The sequence below is a fragment of the Watersipora subatra genome, chromosome 4 (assembly GCF_963576615.1).
Source record: "Watersipora subatra chromosome 4, tzWatSuba1.1, whole genome shotgun sequence".
NCBI classification, from domain to species: Eukaryota; Metazoa; Bryozoa; class Gymnolaemata; order Cheilostomatida; family Watersiporidae; genus Watersipora; species Watersipora subatra.
In genome coordinates this window covers 45,108,849-45,128,822 of record NC_088711.1, presented here as the reverse complement: position 1 = coordinate 45,128,822, position 19,974 = coordinate 45,108,849, and the positions used below count along the sequence as shown (strand labels likewise).

General features: G+C 37.5%; 2 protein-coding genes across 2 annotated transcripts; one reads left to right on the top strand and one right to left on the bottom strand.

The window, feature by feature from the left end:
* Window positions 1-3,373: 3,373 nt before the first annotated feature.
* On the bottom strand, window positions 3,374-3,778 carry LOC137394288 (uncharacterized). Its single transcript, XM_068081005.1, has one exon. The coding sequence runs from the start codon at window positions 3,776-3,778 to the stop codon at window positions 3,374-3,376; it is 405 nt and encodes a 134-aa protein (XP_067937106.1).
* Window positions 3,779-11,614: 7,836 nt separating this feature from the next.
* Window positions 11,615-18,727, top strand: LOC137394287 (uncharacterized). Its single transcript, XM_068081004.1, has 16 exons — window positions 11,615-11,809; window positions 12,433-12,630; window positions 12,918-13,063; window positions 13,300-13,533; window positions 13,659-13,841; window positions 14,070-14,176; window positions 14,346-14,441; window positions 14,714-14,945; window positions 15,295-15,413; window positions 15,782-15,999; window positions 16,206-16,416; window positions 16,542-16,662; window positions 16,957-17,019; window positions 17,456-17,644; window positions 17,956-18,165; window positions 18,556-18,727. The coding sequence occupies exons 1-15, from the start codon at window positions 11,723-11,725 to the stop codon at window positions 18,158-18,160; spliced, it is 2,409 nt and encodes an 802-aa protein (XP_067937105.1). The 5' UTR covers window positions 11,615-11,722; the 3' UTR covers window positions 18,161-18,165; window positions 18,556-18,727.
* The last annotated feature ends 1,247 nt before the right edge of the window (window positions 18,728-19,974 follow it).

The window sequence follows — 19,974 nt, the reverse complement described above, 5'->3', positions numbered from 1 at the left end:
TTTCTGGGGTATGGAAGGAATTGAATTAAATGCTGTAGTTTTGCCAAGTCATTATACAGATGATAGTGTCAACTATAATGTGTTCTGAACACGAACAGAGGTACTAAAGGCAGAAGGCGGCGGCGAGTGGTACCCATAGTTTAATATGGCTCTCTAGCAGTATAATGTTGAAGAGGTCCACTCGTGACTACCGCAAGGCTAAACCAGAGCCATGTAACGCACTGGCACACGTACTGGGCTACACTCTGCTATATGACTTTAGTCTAAACCAGAGCTGTATAGCACACAAAGTTCCATGACCAAAACCGGCGACAAAAACGCTAGTTCCAAACAAGCATAGCATTTTATACAAACTATAATGGAAATACCACAACATTAACAAACAAAAACAACATTCATTTCCAGTAGCTCTAAAATTGATTGCTGCATTATAAACCATTTGAAAAAAGACAGAGTTACCTACAAGGTGATGACAATAATTTTATAATTTAATGTAACCCTTTTCAAGTACAATTCAAATCACAAGTTTTACCTAAATTGGTATATAGCCAAATTCTAATAAGTTTGGAATCTGAAACAAGCTTCTGGCTTGGATTTGTAGAGGAACTATATGTTTTACAATAAAATTAACAGAATAACTCATATTCAAATCAAACTATACATAAAAATACCAAATTAGTTTGCTAAAAAAACATAAACATATAATAAAATTAATTTACTAATTCTATTATATATACTTCATAATAAAATTAACAAACTAATTTATATGCACATTAAATTATACACCAAATTACAAATTCATTTGTGAAAAAGCGTATTCATACATGTATTTATATATACTAGCAGAATGTCCGGCATTGCGTGGGTATTAAAAACAGCTTATAAACAGTGGCAAGTTGCCTACCACTTGCCATTAGCCTGGCACATTGCTAATGGAAAATTGGAATAAGCTACTATCCATATTATTAAGCTTTAGTGACATTGCAAAACGCAGAGTGTTATGCATACTTTAACAGAGATAACAGATAAACAGGGTTCGGGGCACCGCCCCGAAGCTATAAACCTTTTAAGCATCAACAACCCTCAAAGTATGCATAAATGCAATTAATTGTAAGCATCAAAATCTGCATAAATATATTGTTTATGGTTCATGGAAGGCAAAATTGTTCTTTATTCAACGAACGGTAAAAAAATTATGATATAAAACTCATGACATTACAGATTTTTGTAAGGGACATTGACAGAACAAGAGCTATTACTTCTTTATTGCAATAGCTCTTGTGCTGTCAATGTGTCTATGGCAGAAATCTTTTACAACTGATTCTGTATCTATTTCAACATCTTTATATATGTGAAATATTAGAAGATTATAGACGAGCCTGCCCCATAGTGCTACTCATCGATATTTTGATTTGATTATGTTATAATAAGGAAAAGCCAAGTTTGGGGGTCTTCTTCACACCCCCACTATAAGCATTAAAGTACAGTTTCTAAGTCTTAACAAAGTCTCACAAGATCACTCATTTGGCGAGCCCACCACGGAGAAAATATAGAATGCTAGTTGATAGTAAATTAGTAGTTGGAAACTCCAAGTGAATGAGCTTAGTCAGCAATTCTTAGTACTTAGCCGCCGAGAATCCCTAAACAGTTGAGGTGGCTCAGCCGGCCAGCCGCCCCAGGGAATACGGGACTGGTATATTATACATATACCGGTTTATACATATACTGGCTTTATACATTATACCGGTATATATATACTGGTATATGTATATATACTGGTATACGTATATATACGGGTATATATTAGTTTGAGAAATAGTCTTATTATATTTAATTAGGAAATTAATTTTTCATCGAAATAAAGGATGCATTGAATTGCCAAATAAGTTTACTTTACTAATTCAATTTGCAAACCATAGCTGTAGCTAAATTAAGCAATAAGTTTTCAATTACATCTTGCAAAATGATTGAAACGTTTCTTGCAAAACCTGATGTAGTATATAGTTGAGGTATTTTAAATTTTATCATCATACAAATATTATATAGGCCTATATACGTAATATTTATTTATATATATTATATGATACATATATACAATGTACATATACAATATGTACATATTGCATGTCTGTGTAAAAACGTTAAGTGCTGCAGCTAAACAGCAGGCGGTGTACCTATATAATATATATACATGTATATAGATTATATAAGTACACTGTGAGCTGTTTGGCTGCAGCACTTAACGTTTTTACACATACGTCAAAACATATAATTCCTCCGAAAACCCAAATTAGAAACTGGTAGGTGTTGTACATATATGTATGCTATATTAGGTAAGACTTGTGCTTTGAGCTTAAAAAGTGTTATTTTGTCCTAAATTATGAAATTATTGGTACCATCATTGGTACCATCAATACAACAAAAATTTTTAGAGCAACTGCAAATGGAAGTTATTTTTGTTTGTTAATGTTTTGACTCTCTTCATTACCAGAGCTGCCAACCCTGAAGTGGGGAAAGGAGTGAGAGTCTATTTCGGGGGCAATGAAAACGCGAAGATTTGATAACTTTGGGTAAATCTTCATAGCATATAAAAACATCACAGAGAAAGATATTACCTATATAACTCCATATGGAAACCACATGTCGTGGAGATTATTGATAGATGAGAATGCCCCAAATAGGTTTATAAATAGTTGTTTATTAGTGGTAAGTATTGATGTTTGCTCACCTTCAGCCATGATGATGTGAAGTAGTGTGATTAAACCATATAATCCAGGATATAATAAATGTAGTAGATTATTGTGGCGCCATTCCTCTGTGCGCGTGTGTGAAAAAAGGGATGTAGTTAGGTATAATATTTCTGATTGGTTAATATCCGTTGAGTATAGTTGGTTAGTATAAATGTTTTTATCCAACCAGGATGATTGTCTTCATAGAGTATGCAGTTGCTATGATGATAATATTGTGGAGTAAATATATATATGTACAGGAGAGGGTAATTCCCATTGTATATTAACAGGTCTCCTCAATGGGAATTAGGTCTAGGATTGACCTGAAGCGAGTTGTCGGTAGTGGTTTTGTAAGGATATCTGCTACATTATCGGTTGTAGATACATGCTGAAATCCGACCTCGGTGAGCTGTCTGAAGAATTGATATCGTATGTCCGTATGTTTAGATTGCTGGTGTTGCTTGCTTGACAGTTTGGTAATAGCGATCACGCTAAGATTGTCGCCAAATACGGTAATTTGTCCGTTAATGTCAATATCGAGCGATTTGAAGAGTTTTCGCAGGTAGAGAGCTTCTTTTGTAGACTCGGTAATCGCCATAAGCTCAGCTTCTATTGATGATAACCCTACTGTCTGTTGTTTACGACTATTCCAGGTTGAAGGTTGATTCCAGGTTGATGGGGGAGCTGCCGTACAAGAAGATATAGCCTGTGGTTGATTTTCGATTTTCCTGATCACCTCCCCAGTCCGAATCACTGAAGCCGTGTAGAGGATCAGTCGACGGTTTGAAGTGTAGGGTGTAATCGATAGTTTTCTTGATATAATGTAGTACTCGTTTAGCTGCGGTGATGTGTTCGTCAGATGGGCAGTTGAGGAACTGTGAGAGTTTGGACACTATCCAACATACATCTGGCGGCGTTCCCATAGCTAGGTATAGGAGACTTCCAACTAGTTGTCGGTACGGACAGTGGGTGGTTTTATTGTTCTCGGAACTCTTGGTGAGTTGTAATCCAGAATCTGCTGGCGTGTTGACTGTGTTGCAGTCTTCCATCATATATCGTGCTAGTATGGATTCGACGTATCACTTCTGATTCATTGTGTAAGATCCATCAGATTTGTGCTCAAAATCAATCCCAAGAAACCATGCTAATGGTCCTTGGTCGTCCATTCTAAACCGATCTTCTAGAGTCTGTTTGACCGCGCTGATTTTGGAGTCGTCTGATCCTGCAATGATAATATCATCAACCCAAAACAGTATAATGGTAATGTGACTACCTTCGCTGTAGAGTTTTAAACAAACTCTAAAACTCTGGTGATTGTTGGGATTGAGAGTAGAGGAACTTTACTGATGTGTACTATGCCAGTTATTGCTTTATTGCATAATAACACCGTGAAGCCTGTTAAAGTATGGAAATCGTAATAAATTCAGTCCGTATCAGGTACAGAAAACATGACAATAATCATGGTAATGCTTGAACACAATTGCTGCCAACAGTATTAATTAATTCAAATTGAAATTAATGAATATAAACTGAAACATGAGTGAATAAAGTTGCGTAACTGACCTGTTCTATCTCTATGGTTGCAATCCCAGTGGTTTAATAAGTTCAATATGTTATCTATAGTTCGCGGCAATGCCTTAGTGGATGCTCTGTTGTATCGCATTCACTGAGTCAAGCTATACTTGTTAATAAAAGCAGGTCAGTAGAAGGGCAAAAAACTACCAGTAGAGGTCACCTGTTTTCTGTTCATTGGCCAGATTTATGCGCCCATATGCCCCCACAACCAACCAGAAAACAACTGAGTCAGCTTGAAGTGTAACGAACGCTCAGGCCGCTGACCCGGCAAACAATGGTCTATCAAATATATGAAAACATAACAACCTCCTGCTGAGAGTCAGATGCTTTCCCTACATTCGCGTTTGGTGTATATGCATGGATCTACTTCATTACATACGAAGTCCACAGATTTTAAGGAGTTTGTGAGAGTAATATGCCAGTTGCACCCTGACTGTTTAAGACCGTACAGCGATCATTTGAGATGACACGTGAGTCGTTCTCCCTTGTTGTTTGTCTGAATAAAATCCAGTGGTTGTTCGACGTATACGTCCTTATCAATTGGAGCGTTTAAATAAGCACTTTTTATGTCTATTTGGTGTAGGAGTAATTTATTGTTTGCGGCATACTGTAGTACAGTGCGGATAGATGTAAAACGAGTTGTAGGCGAGTACGTTTCATCGTAGTCCGCGCCATAGATTTGTGAAAAGCCTTGAGCTACATATCTGGCTTTGAATTGAACTTCGCCCTCTGTCTTCCCTTGTTTCAGTGTGTATACCCACTTGCCTTTCGTTTCTGATCGGTCTGCAGGTAGTGATATGAGTTCATACGTGTCGTTCTCTACGAGAGAGTCCACTTCAACTTGCATAGTCTTCTTCCAGTGTGTAGCTTCTGGAAAGTCGATGGCCTGTTCGTACGTCGATGGTATAAGTATGGGGTCTGAAGTGGTGATTTTGTAGCATACGTAGTCGTTCAGGTATGAAAGTTTACATGTAGCGCGTTTCTCGCCTTGTGGTGGCGGTATAGGGTTTGCTGGATCGACATCGGGTATTGTTGGTTTGATGGTGTCCGGTGTGATATGTATGTGATTATCAGTTTGGTCAGTTTGGTTGTCTGACGGGTTAGTGTTGTCGTTCGGTGGGGCTACATTTGATGGAGTCGACGTGATTCGAAAATTACGCGCCGTAACGATGTTACTCGTGGTTTTGTTAAGTACATAATGTCCTTGACTATGCTGGTTTACCCCGAGGTAGATGCTGGGTTCACTGCGTGAATCTAATTTACTACCTGGTTTGAGTTCCTTGTATATAGCACACGGCGAGCCGAATTGGTAAGTGTTACTTAAGTCGGGCTTGTGTCCAGTGAATAGTTCATAAGCAGTCTTACCGGTTCGTTGTTGATATGCTCGGTTACGTAGGTGTAACGCATGATTGACACTATATGTCCAGTAAGCTTTTGAGACGTTAGCATCTGATATCATACATCTAGCCATGTCGAAGATTGATCGCCAGTTTCGTTCCGATTTCCCGTTCTGGTATGCCGAGTACGGAGCGTTAGTTGTGTGTTTGATACCGATTTCGCGTAAAACGGTTTGGAAAGGGTTTCCCATATATTCACCACCATTATCCGAATGTATTTCTTTTACAGTTCCAATCGGAGCAACATCTGCAACAAACTGTTTTAGAGCAGTATATGCAGTTTCCTTTGAACGTAGAGGATAGGTGAATAGCATTCTAGAATACTCGTCAACAAAATTCATCAGGTATACATGACCTGAAATGGAGGCAGGTTTGATAGGGCCGCACAAGTCAGAATGAACGCGTTCTAGCGGCGCGGTAGCTTTGTGTATGTATTCGTCCTGTGATTTTGGTATACGAGTTTGTTTGTTCACATCACAAGTTGTACAAGTTAGTGATGGAGAGCTTGCGGGCACTATTTTCATGCCTTCAGTTGCGTTAGGTAGTAATAACAAGTCTCTGTAGTTATGATGACCAAGCAGTTTGTGCCATTCTTCAAAAGTTTTAGTGGTATACGCTTGATCCTGGGTGTAAGTCAGTAGGTAGTACAGATTGTTACGATAAGTTAGGTTGAAATGAGTATTGTCGGCTTGCAAGTATGCTTGTTTATGACCGAAATACACAGACACATTACCATGCTTAGTAGCAGCAGCGACAGAGAATAGTGTATGAGGAAACGATGGTACTAAAAGAGTGTTTTCTAGTTTGATCGCGTGGTAACTTCCACCTGAGTCCTGTATAGTGATAGTGGCATCACCTCGCACGATTGCCAGTTTGTTCAGGGTAGTACTGTCGGCTAGTTCTAAGGTATGTGTGTCAGCGTTGAATGTTTTATCGTATGATATAAACAGCTTTTTATTGTTTACCATGTGGCTAGTAGCACCACAGTCAACTACTATGTCTGAGCATGAGTTGGCTACTTTATGAGCAATAGAGTTACTGTAATCGTTAACGTTGAAAGTATAATCACAACTTGTAGTATTGTGACCTGTGCATACACTGGCAGTTGATTTAGTATCACCGCGCTTCGTTGAGAAACAGACACTTTCTATACGTGACTGTCCCGTTTATAAAATGTACAATTTAGTTTGGGTTTACTGCGAATCCTTGTTAGCGTGGTTTTCCACATGCATTACATTGAGTGACAGTAGCACTGCTCTTGTCTCGAGATTGTGTGTGGTTAGTCTTACCTGTGTGTTTGGTAGACCTACCTCCCCGGGTGTTGAGAGCAGTGTCCGCTGTTTCGTTACGTGCTGCGTCAGTGTCCGCCTGTGCCCTTAGGTCAGCTTTAAATTACATGAGTGTTTTCTCCTTATTCAGCTGCATGTGTACTGTGATGAACGAGTTGTATGACGGGGGTAGTCCTTTTAGTAACATTGCAATGATTAGATTGTCCGATAATTGTTCATTGGCTGCGCGTAGCCCGGTGCTCACACTTTCCGCTCTAAGCATATAGTCTGTTACAGCCTCACTATCTATCATAGTGAGCGTGGTTAGCTCCCTGTATAGCTGGAGAATTCTTGGCTTCTCTGTGCTTTGGTAATGAGTTCGTAGTATCTCAAGAGCCTTGTTGCTGCTGTCTTTTGCATCATTCATGATGAGTTCCAGTGATTTTTCATCTAAGATCTGAGTCAGCTCGACATAAGCCCTGGGATCTAATGATTTGTCTGGATCAGTTGCAGCTATAATAGCTCCATAAATCTTAGCGTTTTTGTCTAGAGTATATAAATAGTTCAGGAATCTTGTCTCCCAAAGTTTATATGTTTCCTGCTTTCCATTGAAGAATAGCTTTCCCCTGGGCCCATAACCTATTGATGTTTGCTCACCTTCAGCCATGATGATGTGAAGTAGTGTGATTAAACCATATAATCCAGGACATAATAAATGTAGTAGATTATTGTGGCGCCATTCCTCTGTGCGCTTGAGTGAAAAAAGGGATGTAGTTAGGTGTAATATTTTTGATTGGTTAATATCCGTTGAGTATAATTGGTTAGTATAAATGTTGTTATCCAACCAGGATGATTGTCTTTATAGAGTGTGTAGTTGCTATGATGATAATATTGTGGAGTAAATATATGTATACAGGAGAGGGTAATTCCCATTGTATATTAACAGTAAGTATATGATTACTACTTGAAGATTGAGGTAAAAAAACAAGTTTGCGTGGGTAAAAGAGGCAATTGCGTGACACAGGCGTGAGGCATGGGGCAATTGCGTGAGTCTCACGCCCAAGGCGTGAGAATTGGCAGGTATGTTCATTACACCTTCATTATAACTTTCCGGCATATGCATGTAAAATGGTGGACGTGGCCTGTTTGTTTGGAAACTAGTACGCTCCTATTGGCTGCAGGACTTTACCCTATATCATGTAGGGTATAGAGCCTATAGGGTATAGAGCCATATAGGCATAATACTACCCTAATTCATCGAAGCTCAGGGTAACTAATCGAGCAATAATTCATGACTTCTGTCTGAATTATCACAAAAGAGTTTCGTTGACGTAAAATATAATTCCCACCATTGAACTTAAAACCCCTGGAATGGCAATCACGTGACTTTTACGTTGATAATAATACGTAACGTGTGCGCCATATTGGAGAGCTAATCGAATGCTATTTCCGTTTGTAAACAAACGGTGAAAAATGACAGAAATATATATGTTGACTAGTTATTTTCCAGCTGGGTGTTAATGAAAGCTACTCCCACACAATGTTTAGAGTGCCCTGACAGAAGAAAACCTATTTATAACATATGGAGTAGGATATATCAATATCAAATGATAAGTAGATGTATAATAGAATTTCGTGGACCATGTTACTCATACAAACTGTTGTATTACAAATGCATAAACCCAGCAAATGATATATTCAGGCAAATAACAACTGTTCCATTATATTAAAATTTATATTACATATGCATAAATGCATATGGAAAAACTTAGCACATGAAGTATTTCGATAAAAACAACACATAGGTATGCTGCCAAAACAGAAACTGTTTTCAAGATTTAAGTGATAATAGCTTATGAATGTATGATATGTATAATACAGTATCTGTAAAAGATGGAATGAACTACTGCAACAACTAAACGGAAATTAAAAACCGTTGTAATATAGAATAATCAAAATAATGCAAACAAGGAAATGCAGGAATTAGTGTAATCAGATGATTAAACTTATACATACACGTTACAGAAACTGTGTAAAAGGAGATTTGTATAGAAGTGGATATTGAGCCAAGGCGCATCAGTTTCTTAGAACTAAATTAGATTAGGAATAACAGCACAACAACAGCTGCAGATGAATATTACAGTGATTATATTGTTACTGGCCTTTAAAAAGTACTAATTTAGAATTGTATGCCACAAAGATGCGCCTTGCAGTTTGAGTGTAGGATTTTAGCATAATGATGCTGTCGGAGATCATAAAACGACTCAATAAGGTTTTTTATCAATGACGCAATGGTTGGATATGCCATCTGCCATATCCGTAAGGTGTTTCCCAAAGCATAACACATCAATGGACCTTACACTACTGATAAAATACACCACACAATGGAGTGGATCTGGCTTTGTATGAATACGAAAGTATTGATCTGCAACTAGCAGGATCCTGATGACATCGTCTGATGGACGCACCAATCCTCCATTGTTTTGTAGCTTGAGTAGAGTATAGAGATGTCGGTACTGAATATTTGACTTAGTCGTAACCAGCAACTGACGGCCAATGTCACGACAGGACTTTAGTTAGCTTTTGCACAATGTAGCCAGCTATATAGACTATACTGTTACCTATAACAGAAATTTGACATCTGAAATCATTGAGTTCCACAAACTGATCAACTTCTGGAGTAGCCTGTATGATGAGAATCTCGTTTTGAGCAGTAACATTACCTGTCTTACTAGCATCTGATTCTGCACCACATTTGATGATAAGTTTGCGAAGGTAGCCTTAAACTGAGTAACAGTAGGATTATTATTCCAACCCCCTAAACGAAAGCATCAATTATAACAATTACATAAAATCAACAAAAATGAATGTCTTATTCACATAAACATAGTACCCTTAATAAACAACAATACAACTAATAAAATAAATGAAAATAAAACAGCTCAAAATGCTACCATATCGCTATGTAAAATGAAAATGTAGCAATTTTCACTGGAAGTCATTCACACCCATCTTAGGCATAAAGCTTAATGGTTGACTTGCAACTAAAATTCACATTACCGTTATTTGATATGAAAAGATTCACCATGTCTTACCCTGTTGTGTTGTAGGCAGGGTTGTTAAAAATCGATGATTTTTTTTAAATCAAAAAAATCGATTTCTATTGTTTTATTTGATTTTTTTATTTAAATCGATTTTTTTGTTCCAAAAAGATGTTTTGTGTTCTAAATTGAAAGTTATTGCTATCAATTTGGAATTTATGATTTGCAGGAATGTTATGTAGTTTTATTACAACAACTAAGAAATGAAAAAAACATTTACACAGTTAACATTTGATAAAAAGGACAGCATAATTTATGCGTTTGACATTAAATCCTAGAAACGAAGATGAAGAATCACAGAGAACAGATCACACAACTGCTAAGCCGCAGACATATTCATAGGCACTTGCTGTGGCAGCTGTCACTGTTTTGGGTGCTGTTTGAGGTTTCTAAATTTTTTTTAGATATATATAGCTACTTTAAGTTGAGCAACCTTGCAGCACTGTGCTTGACAATATGGTTTTAAATTCAATCATTGAAAAGTATCATTCAACATTGAAAAATATTACCTTTAAATGGCTTCAGTCGAACGTTTTAACCTGCTGTCAAAACATAGATCATTGAAATGTTCGTTGCAGATAAGTGCTCAAGGATCAGGCTTATTCACTCTTCTGCGGTTGCGATACCATTGTAAATAACGAGTGTTCTCAGTTGCTTTGTTTGGAAATCTAAAAATTAAAATGAAACTGTAGTAGTTAGTTAGCAACAGTAGTAATAACAATAGTATTATTACTCTTATCTCCTTACTGCTAGCTAGATCCAGGTACAACAATAAATAATATTATAAGCACGACAAACACTTCCTTCAAATATAAATATTTAGAAATAACCTAATGGGTTGTAGTTCCAAAATATTAATATAAAAAAATTCAAAATTTAAATAATAAAAAACTTCGTTCTGAAGGAAGATCATTTCACTCACTAGCTTATAAATTTATCTAGTCACCGACAAAATACAGTCAAACTCGTACACTCAGTAGTGACACTGATCGACTCTCACTCACCCAGTGACTAGTGTAGTAGAACTAACTAGTGGCAGTACTAACTAGTAATAGCACAACTATTAGTAGTCGTAGATTTGAGCAATAGTAATAGAACTAGTAGTAGAAGTGACTCACTTGTGAAATGTCATGCCTTTTCCTTTAAAAGTCCATTTTTGCGGTTTTTGCAGTTCATGGAATAGCAATAGCACTGTGCACCTACACCCTTATCTCTCGTACATAAATTATTATTAGCAATCTCAGTAGTCTGTTCCTTTGATTGAGCGGTGTATTCGTGACCTTCCATAGCTGTTAAATCTAAAATTAGATTTCTTTCTCACATTGAGCACAATGAAATTAACTTGAACATTAACTGATAATGGCGTCGACCGGATTTCCGTACTCGCGAATGACCTCTTGCCATTCCAGGGGGCGAGAGGAAATTAGCACCCCAAATGAGAACGCGCGCGGGAGGTAGGAATAATGGGTTGTTGGGTTTACCCGCGAGCGCCAAGTACGCCGAGCGTACTTATTCTAATTTCGTAGCTAATTTCCTCTCGCTCGTTATCGCGTTCTAAACTACACGTTCTAAACTCGTACACTAAACTTGCATCTTCCCTATCTTGGAGAAAAGATTCTTTCAGCAAGCTTGAATCAGACACCTATCATACCATGAGCACTGACCACACATATCATTGTGAAAAACCAGCAGCCAGTCACCAAGAAGTGGAAGTATCAGAATGGGACAGCATTTGTAAAGTAAGGCATGACATGAACTGAAAACAAGACTCAAGAGACTGTCCTGTGTGGTCTGTCTGTCAGTTCTTTTATCTTCAGTTAAGTTAGGGGAAGAGTAGAGCAGAGATAAAATAATTTGATTTTTAATTTTGTATATAACTACATTGTAACAAAATCAATCACGAACTACTTGCTCTACTTGCACTTTGTGTTATCTAACTGAATACTGAACTCGATTTTGCTTGCTCATACCAAAGACAAGCCAAAGAAAACCTTTTCTCATACAATTGCTTCACAGAATAAATATCATGCCTGCCAAGCATATATTATGAATCAGTCTTTTAAGTCAAGCCTACTCTGTCCAAATTATATGAGGCGCTTCATAAATGAGCTCATCTTTTAGAAGTACTTCGCTTTAATATGACACCTGGTTGTCAAAATCTCCCAAAATTCATGCATTTCATTTGCCCCATTACATTATTTTGGGGGAGGTTGGTGGGCATTTGCCGCCAGCTACTCACTACATTGGTCAAACTACTAATGACGAAGCAACTATACAGTTTATCTTTGCTATCAATCATGGTCTGAGTATGATTGTGATGTGTTCACCAATGAAGGTATTTGATGATACTTTTTGTTCTTAGAATATCCTACCTGAAGGTTTTGCCTACCACCTTCTAAAGCACGAGATGGTCCGAATAACCTCCAAGACGACCTTTGTCTTCTCTGTGAAGGAACTAAAATCAAAATCCGATATCTTGGCTTGGAAGGCCTCGTTTCAGGCAAACAACAGATGGCGCACAAAGGAAATCAGGAAGCCTACAGAAAGACTCCTGTTTCGTGTAAGTTATCACAAGTATAATAGGAATGAAAATACTCTAGTGTTGTTAAACCAGGTTTATCACCAGCCTGCAATGTATAACCAGAATCGCTGGTTGTGACTCAAAAACAGATTCAATCGTTTTCTAACCTCACCACACTCGAAAGACACAAGTCGGGCACAAGACCCGAGTCCGACACACTATACAGTTGTGAAAGAAGAACCTCAAGGGCATTGGATTGGTGCAAGTATAGTATACACTGTCATGTTTGTACTCTGTGGATCTAATATATTACGTACCTTTTTCAGCTTAGAGCTGTTTGTCAGCATCAAACACAGTATCAAAACAAGCATAGCTGCAAAAATAAGCAGAAGAGGAAGCGAAAATATTCCAACATAAAAAACACTGGATGTCCAGCCACGCTCACAATAAATTTAAAGTCAAAGGGAAACATGTAAGTTAGAATATAGCGAGTCTCTCTTATCAATTGCTTTAGGATTTATACATTTTGAGGTAATGCCTGTATTTCAAACCAAAATCGGTTATCAAAATCAATCGGTAACATAACAATTAAATAAAACATTGTTACCCCTGATTCTATGCCTCTAAAAGGATTTTGTAACTTGTTAAGCGACTGTTGGACTGAATTCATCAGATTAGTTAATAGAAATAAATATTTTCTGTTTCAAGGGGATCTAGTGAAGCAGTGGTTAAGCTCAATTTGGCCCACAACCACCAAACAGCTTCTGCTGCTTCATATGGAAAGAATCGTGTCTCTGAAGAAACCACTAGAGCACTAGAACAGCTTTTTGTTGATGGACATTCTCCGATCTCAGCTTTAAGTCATTTGAAAATGACTGTGGAAGAGGATGTTGTCAAACTTGCGGACAGGTCAATCATCCCATCATCCAAGTTCTGCTCAAGGTATATAATTTGTGTGAAGGAAAGGCCAGTTGAACATTGTTTATACGCTCCGCGTACATTGTCTGACCTACAAATTATTTGATAACCATTCAAATTGCTAGCAATTCTCATATTTTGCTTTTTAGACTTTATAACAAACTGAAAAAAATCAAATATGGTGAATTTCAAAAGACAACCGCAGAGATGAGAGAGGCTCTACAAATAAAATTGGAGAATGAGGATGTCAAGTTTTCGACAGGTCTAACAGAGAGCGGCCAAATGGTTGTTTCTCTGATAACTCCACTGATGGAGCGCTCACACAATTTAAGGTCAGCTTCTAAACATTACTGTGACTCTACATAGGTATAGTCTATGTACAGCATGCACTTACTAGATAGGATATAGGATTTAGTGACCCCAACCACTGACCCCAACCACTGATTATATTCCTCTATTAATTGTCATTCAGTGTCATTTATTGTTATTTATCATTTAAATGCGCCTTTATGTTCAAACTGGCAGTGAAAATTACATACATGGCACATAATCTGTTGCAGAGAGTCTGCAGAGATAGTGTTTTTAGATGCCAGTGGTGGAATGGACGGTCACCAGACCCGCCTCTTTCTACTTCTAACCCATTGCCATGGAGGAGGTGTCCCTTTAGGTATGAATAAAATTTAAATACAATGTAATTCTTCATTCACTAATAACAACCTGATTTGATGTTTTTGTTGTTCAAGACAATGCATGCTATAGTTGCAAAAAGCCATGAAGGTTTTAAAATGCTAGAACATCGAAAAACCCAAACTAAACATATTGTGATTTTATTGCAGGTGCATTTCTGACCACAAGTGAAAGTGAAGATGCCATCACCATGGGATTAGACCAGATCAAACAGCTTGCTGACAGTTCTGGCTTCTATAACAGAGGTTTTTCATTATTATTTTTTTGAAGATAATTCATCTGAAACTATAATTCATTGAATGTTGGTACTCGAAAAAACAATGTAGGCTGAGAGACACGTGAAAAAAATCCCCACTCTGTTTAGTGGTTAATGAGTGAACTTGGTAGTACCCAGAACAATGCATTTCACAAATCACATAAAAACTTCTCTTGGCAATCAGTGTTTTGATGACAAGGAACCCATCTCTGCCCTTCTTCGTGTTTGGTATGATCAACACCCATCGTTCAACAATTTTAGGCCTAGTTGGACCAACGTTGTTTATGGTTGATGACTCAAAGGCAGAACATGCGGCCATTAACACTGTGTTTCCAGAAAGTCGAGTGCTGCTTTGCACATTCCACATACAGCAAGCGGTGTGGAGATGGCTGTGGAACAGCCACAACAGGATCCACTTGAGAGATCGTAACACATGCATGGAACTGTTTCGTAGGCTTCTCTACAGCGATAGTGAATCTGAATACATGGAAATGTAAGTATAATTTATAATGCTATGTATTTGATATTTGTATTATTCAGAAAGCAATTTTCAAATACCTACTGATATTTTGGAGCGAGAAATGGAGCAGCAATGATTACCCTGTGTTATGGATAATGAAAATAATAAAAGCAGAATATCAGCACCAATCCTTGGTGTTGTTATGTATATGTTAGTGTTTATTTGGTGTAATTTTAGCCTAACTATTATTCCCCAAACCCCAGGAGGGTTGATGACTAATAGTTAGGCTAGGTGTAATTCTTTGTAATTTATCTGGCATACTTTAAATGTATATTTGATGATTTGAAACGCAGCTATTAACAACTTCCTTAATGATTTATAGCTATGAGAGTGACCATTCGTGTCTGGCAAAATATCCAAATTATGCCAATTATCTTGGCGTGTTACATGGCAGGCGAAGTCTTTGGGCTTTGTGCTTCCGCCAGAGCAGTCTCACAAGAGGTGGCTATTAAAAGAAGCTTGTTGCATGCAATCCACTGTTCACTGTTCCTTGCTTCTGCTCTTCACCTTCTTAGCTTTTTAGGTGTATCCATGGGCTATGGTCAATTGAATGTGGTGTTGCATTGCATGTCATACATATAGTGTATACCACAAAGTTCAATGCTTGGCATGAGTCTGCAATTGATATTATGTATGAGAAGAAATCGCATGGAATGTTATTGTCCTTTCATTTGTCTAGTTTATACTCATTTAAGCACCAATTGTATGGCCTTTTAGCTTTATTATATATTGCCTCTTGTATGATTTTATGTGGGCCTGTGCTACCAAATTATTTATTTTATACTTAACATCTATGTTCGATCTTTAAGGTAACAACACCAACAATTTTGTGGAGGCAGCGTTCAGACTCCTCAAGGACACAGTTCTTCATCGAGCTAGAGCGTTCAACTGTGTCCATTTGACGGAGTATCTGATCACAAAATTTGAGAATTCAATTTGTAACAGACTTCTTGATATTGCCCATGGCAGGACAGAGCTTAGACACAGAAGGAAACGACCTGCAACTTCATCAGCAACAATAAAGCATGTGAGTAGCATGTGGTACATGAGGTGGATTAGTTCAATTTATGTTATTGGACGTAATTTTAGAGTAGGGTAAGTTGAGTTACAGGGGAGATGTCTTGTGTCGGATTTCTTGATATTCCCATTAAGCGTTCCTCAAGTATAGTAAGTTCTGCTGCAATAATGACCTTACGGTTTTTTATGTATATATAACTTACTTGGTCTTTGCAGAAGGTTGGTGACCAGTATGAGGTGGTCATAGGGAAGACCAAGAGACTCGTCCAAGCTGATCTAGGTTTGTGTAGCTGCACTTATGGAAACACAGGAAACCTGTGTAAGCACCTGTGGGCTGTGATGGAGAGTGCATTTGAATGTGGAACAAATGCACACCACTATAAGCCACTCCAGCACCAAAGGGAGGTTTTGTTTTGGCTTTCAACAGGTAATACCATAGGACTAATTACTGTTTAAAATGATAATAAGTCAACTAGTTTGCTTAGCCTTGTTAGATGTAAAGTTTGACTATTCACAGTGAACTCTCATAAAACATTCTAAACTATTGTACAGGTCAGAAAGCACAGAAAGGCTGGTTGGAGCCGCTCCACCACAATACTTGTATAAATAATAAAACGATTAGTACAGAAAGAGAAGTAGAAGAACATCTTGAATACGAAGAGATTGGTAAAAGGTACTGGCCTAGTATTAACCATCATCGCTTCGTAAAATGGAGTGGTCATGTATGACTAACAAAAGTCAGCCATAAAGCTTACTATTACTAAAGATTGGAATTTTTTGAGACGAAGAATTCATTCGAACCACTTGCAGTACGAAAGTATAAATAATCTTTTTCAACTAGAACCTACTTGTGTTATACAATATACAGTTTGGTCATATGTGGGCATGATTACTCAAACACTAAAATTCATTAGGTAGCTGGATATGTTACATTTTGTGAACAATTCATTTGTTTTTATCATTTTAGCGAGAACAGTTATTCAGAAGTGGATGTGATACCAAAGGTTTCTGAACTACAGCGCCAGAAATGGTAGGCCACGAGACAAGGCACATGATCATCATATTTATACATGTTTTTCATTTATAAGCTATTTTGTCACACATGCCTGTTATGACATGTCAGCAATCATCATCGCATAACATACCTGATGTATATTATTTGCCACTGTGGTGATTGATTTGATAAAATCATGTCAGAAGCCCCTTGTCCTATGTTCTCTGTTCAACAAACTTACCACCTTCTGCTTCTTGCTTCATTACTCCAGTGGTGTGTTTACTCTCCTGCTCAGTTTATTCAGTAATGATTTTTGCTTATCGAATGATTGTACATTTTATGATTCATGCCGAAGTACATACTCTGTGTGAACAATGATGATTCAATAGTTGAAAGACAAGATTACATAACACTGGGAGATATTACTGTTTATAATATGCACATCATGTACATATTATTGAGTTTTTTAAAGGCAAGCAGCTATTGATGCATTCCACAAGGACATGTCGGATAAACTCGAAAACTACTATGAGGCGGCTATGTATGGTCCGGCCTTTGAGACCTTCATCGAACGGTGGAAGGCCCGTACAGCGAGTCAGAAAATCACTCTCCTGAACACACCATTGTCTTTAGGAGAAGGATACAGTTTTACGCAAAAGAGGTGAATTTTAGGGTGAATTGGCAGGGTGTAGTATTGCCATAGTTTAGATAACAAGTCAGTCAGTTATACATTAATGTACAAGCATGCCTCACATGGTATTAAATGTTGATAGCCGTTTTATACATGCCTAACTATTAGGCCCACCCCCCAGCGGTTTTGGGACTAATAGTTTGGCTGGTGTCAGACACTCCTCATCAGATATTCTGGATAAAGTTTTGTGATTAATCACAGTATCATCAGATTTGTACCATGTAAGACATAACGAAAAACATATTTCACATGAAAAAGAACAAATATCATAATAATTACAGGACTAAAATTGGAGTGCAGCCTTCAGCAGTGGCCAGAAGAAAAAGGCCACTCGGCACAACAACGAGCCAACATGGAGGTTCTCGTAGGAAGGCTGCTGAACATGCCTATGGGAAGGAAACCAAGAAGAACCAACCTGCCCCACACAGTTTATTATTCTGTGTGGAAAGAACCATTTCTTTAGGCAAAACTCACTCCAAGAAATGATACCGGTATGTTTATAGGTATAGAATAGTCTATGGCTGTGACTTGCGCTTTTAATTAACTGTACTCACCAGAATTTATAAATGATGATGTCTTATGAATGATAATGGTTTCTTCTTTACACGTCCAAAGCTCTGTGAGAATATCAGCAGGCCATGCATTTTTATTCGCAGCTGTCCGATCCACATGTTTGAATGGAACATAGGTGTAAAATATTATAAATCTAAAAAACCATCTCCTTAAATCTTTTATCATTTAATCAATTTTATTGATCAGTTTTAGGAATTACTTTTCATTATTGTTGATAAGATGCATGTGAGTACATCTCAAGTCTCATTTGTTAGTTAACACTTTTGTATACTTTCTGTTAGTAACACTTTCTTTTGTTATTATTGTAGTAAATCTTATGACACACTGAATGATGATCAGTTGCCAGTGGCTCAAGAAGATACCATTACTACATCAGAAAATGTTCCAGCATCTCCCATATATGACATGGAAGCTCACCCCTTTGCATTATTTTGTTTTATTATTTTAGGTGTGTTAGGCGTAAGACTTCATCCTCGTACAGTCTGAATAGCATCTTACTGAGTATTTCCAATTAAGGTTTTTATATATTAAAACTTATTGAAAGAATACAATGAACATTCTGGATATACATTGTAAGTGTTTTCAAACTTTATCTCACATTTTATCCCCTAATCCACCACATCATAAAGCAGACGTGATTCCTGGATGAGGCTCAAACATGAGTCTTTTTAATGGCTAACACCAGACATTGTTAGTCAAACTCTAATTTATGCTGTAGCAATAGTGAGGATTAAAACGCTTTTGGGATTTGTAAAAAGATATAAAGACACAGCCTGGCCAATTGTCCTACTTATATTTATTGAGACAGCTTGATCAAACTGAGCCTCTTGATGATTTGATGCCTGCATTTGTGCCAAGAATTGTCTATGTACATGTAGATCACAGCTGACTTGATTTGATCAAGAATTATTGGTTTGATATTGTTACATACTATTACAACTGATCTGTTTCAAAAGTCACATGATGAAATGCGGATGTGTAAGTGAGTTGTGGCATGTAAAAATTCTGCACCAGTTGTATAGCAGCAGTGCTATTCATCACTGTAAATAATTCCTTATTAGATCAGCCAAGCCAAAGGCGTTTTTATAGCTTACCACCCAAAGTGAGAGACTCTCACTGAGAGTATAAGTTCACTCCATTCAATGGTACACACACAAAAACTGAATTAACTTTTGTTCTCGGCGTTGAGGAAAAGATGATCAGTTCCCAAAATTTACATAATCTGCAGCGACATTGCATTTTTCTATAAACAACTGCTCAATCATGAACTGAAGTTTGGAAGACAGCGTACCAAATATCAACAAAGCTACTTCCTCGTTTTGATCAGAGCCGTATAGTTTCAGAGTTCCATGGCCAGCGGAAGCATATATGGGAGCTCTATTTTTTATAAAAGTTATAATGGAGAGGCCGCAACATTAACCAACACATATTACTCTCATTGGCAGTTGCTTTAAAGTTGATTGTTGTATCATACACCATTTGAAAGAGGACAACATTTTCTAGAAGAAACTACCTTTTTTGTAAAAAAATAAAATCTATGCAAAAAAGTGAGATGTTGAGAGCGAGGTAAGAATATTCCATTAGAGATCAGTATGTCGATCGGGTTTGTTTGGAAACAGCATTTTTGTTTCCGGTTCTTGATGCTGGACTCAGAAGCTATACGGCAGGGGTGCCCAAATACTTTTGCTGGAGGGCCAAACAGGTAACCAGGCCTTATCAGGAGGGCC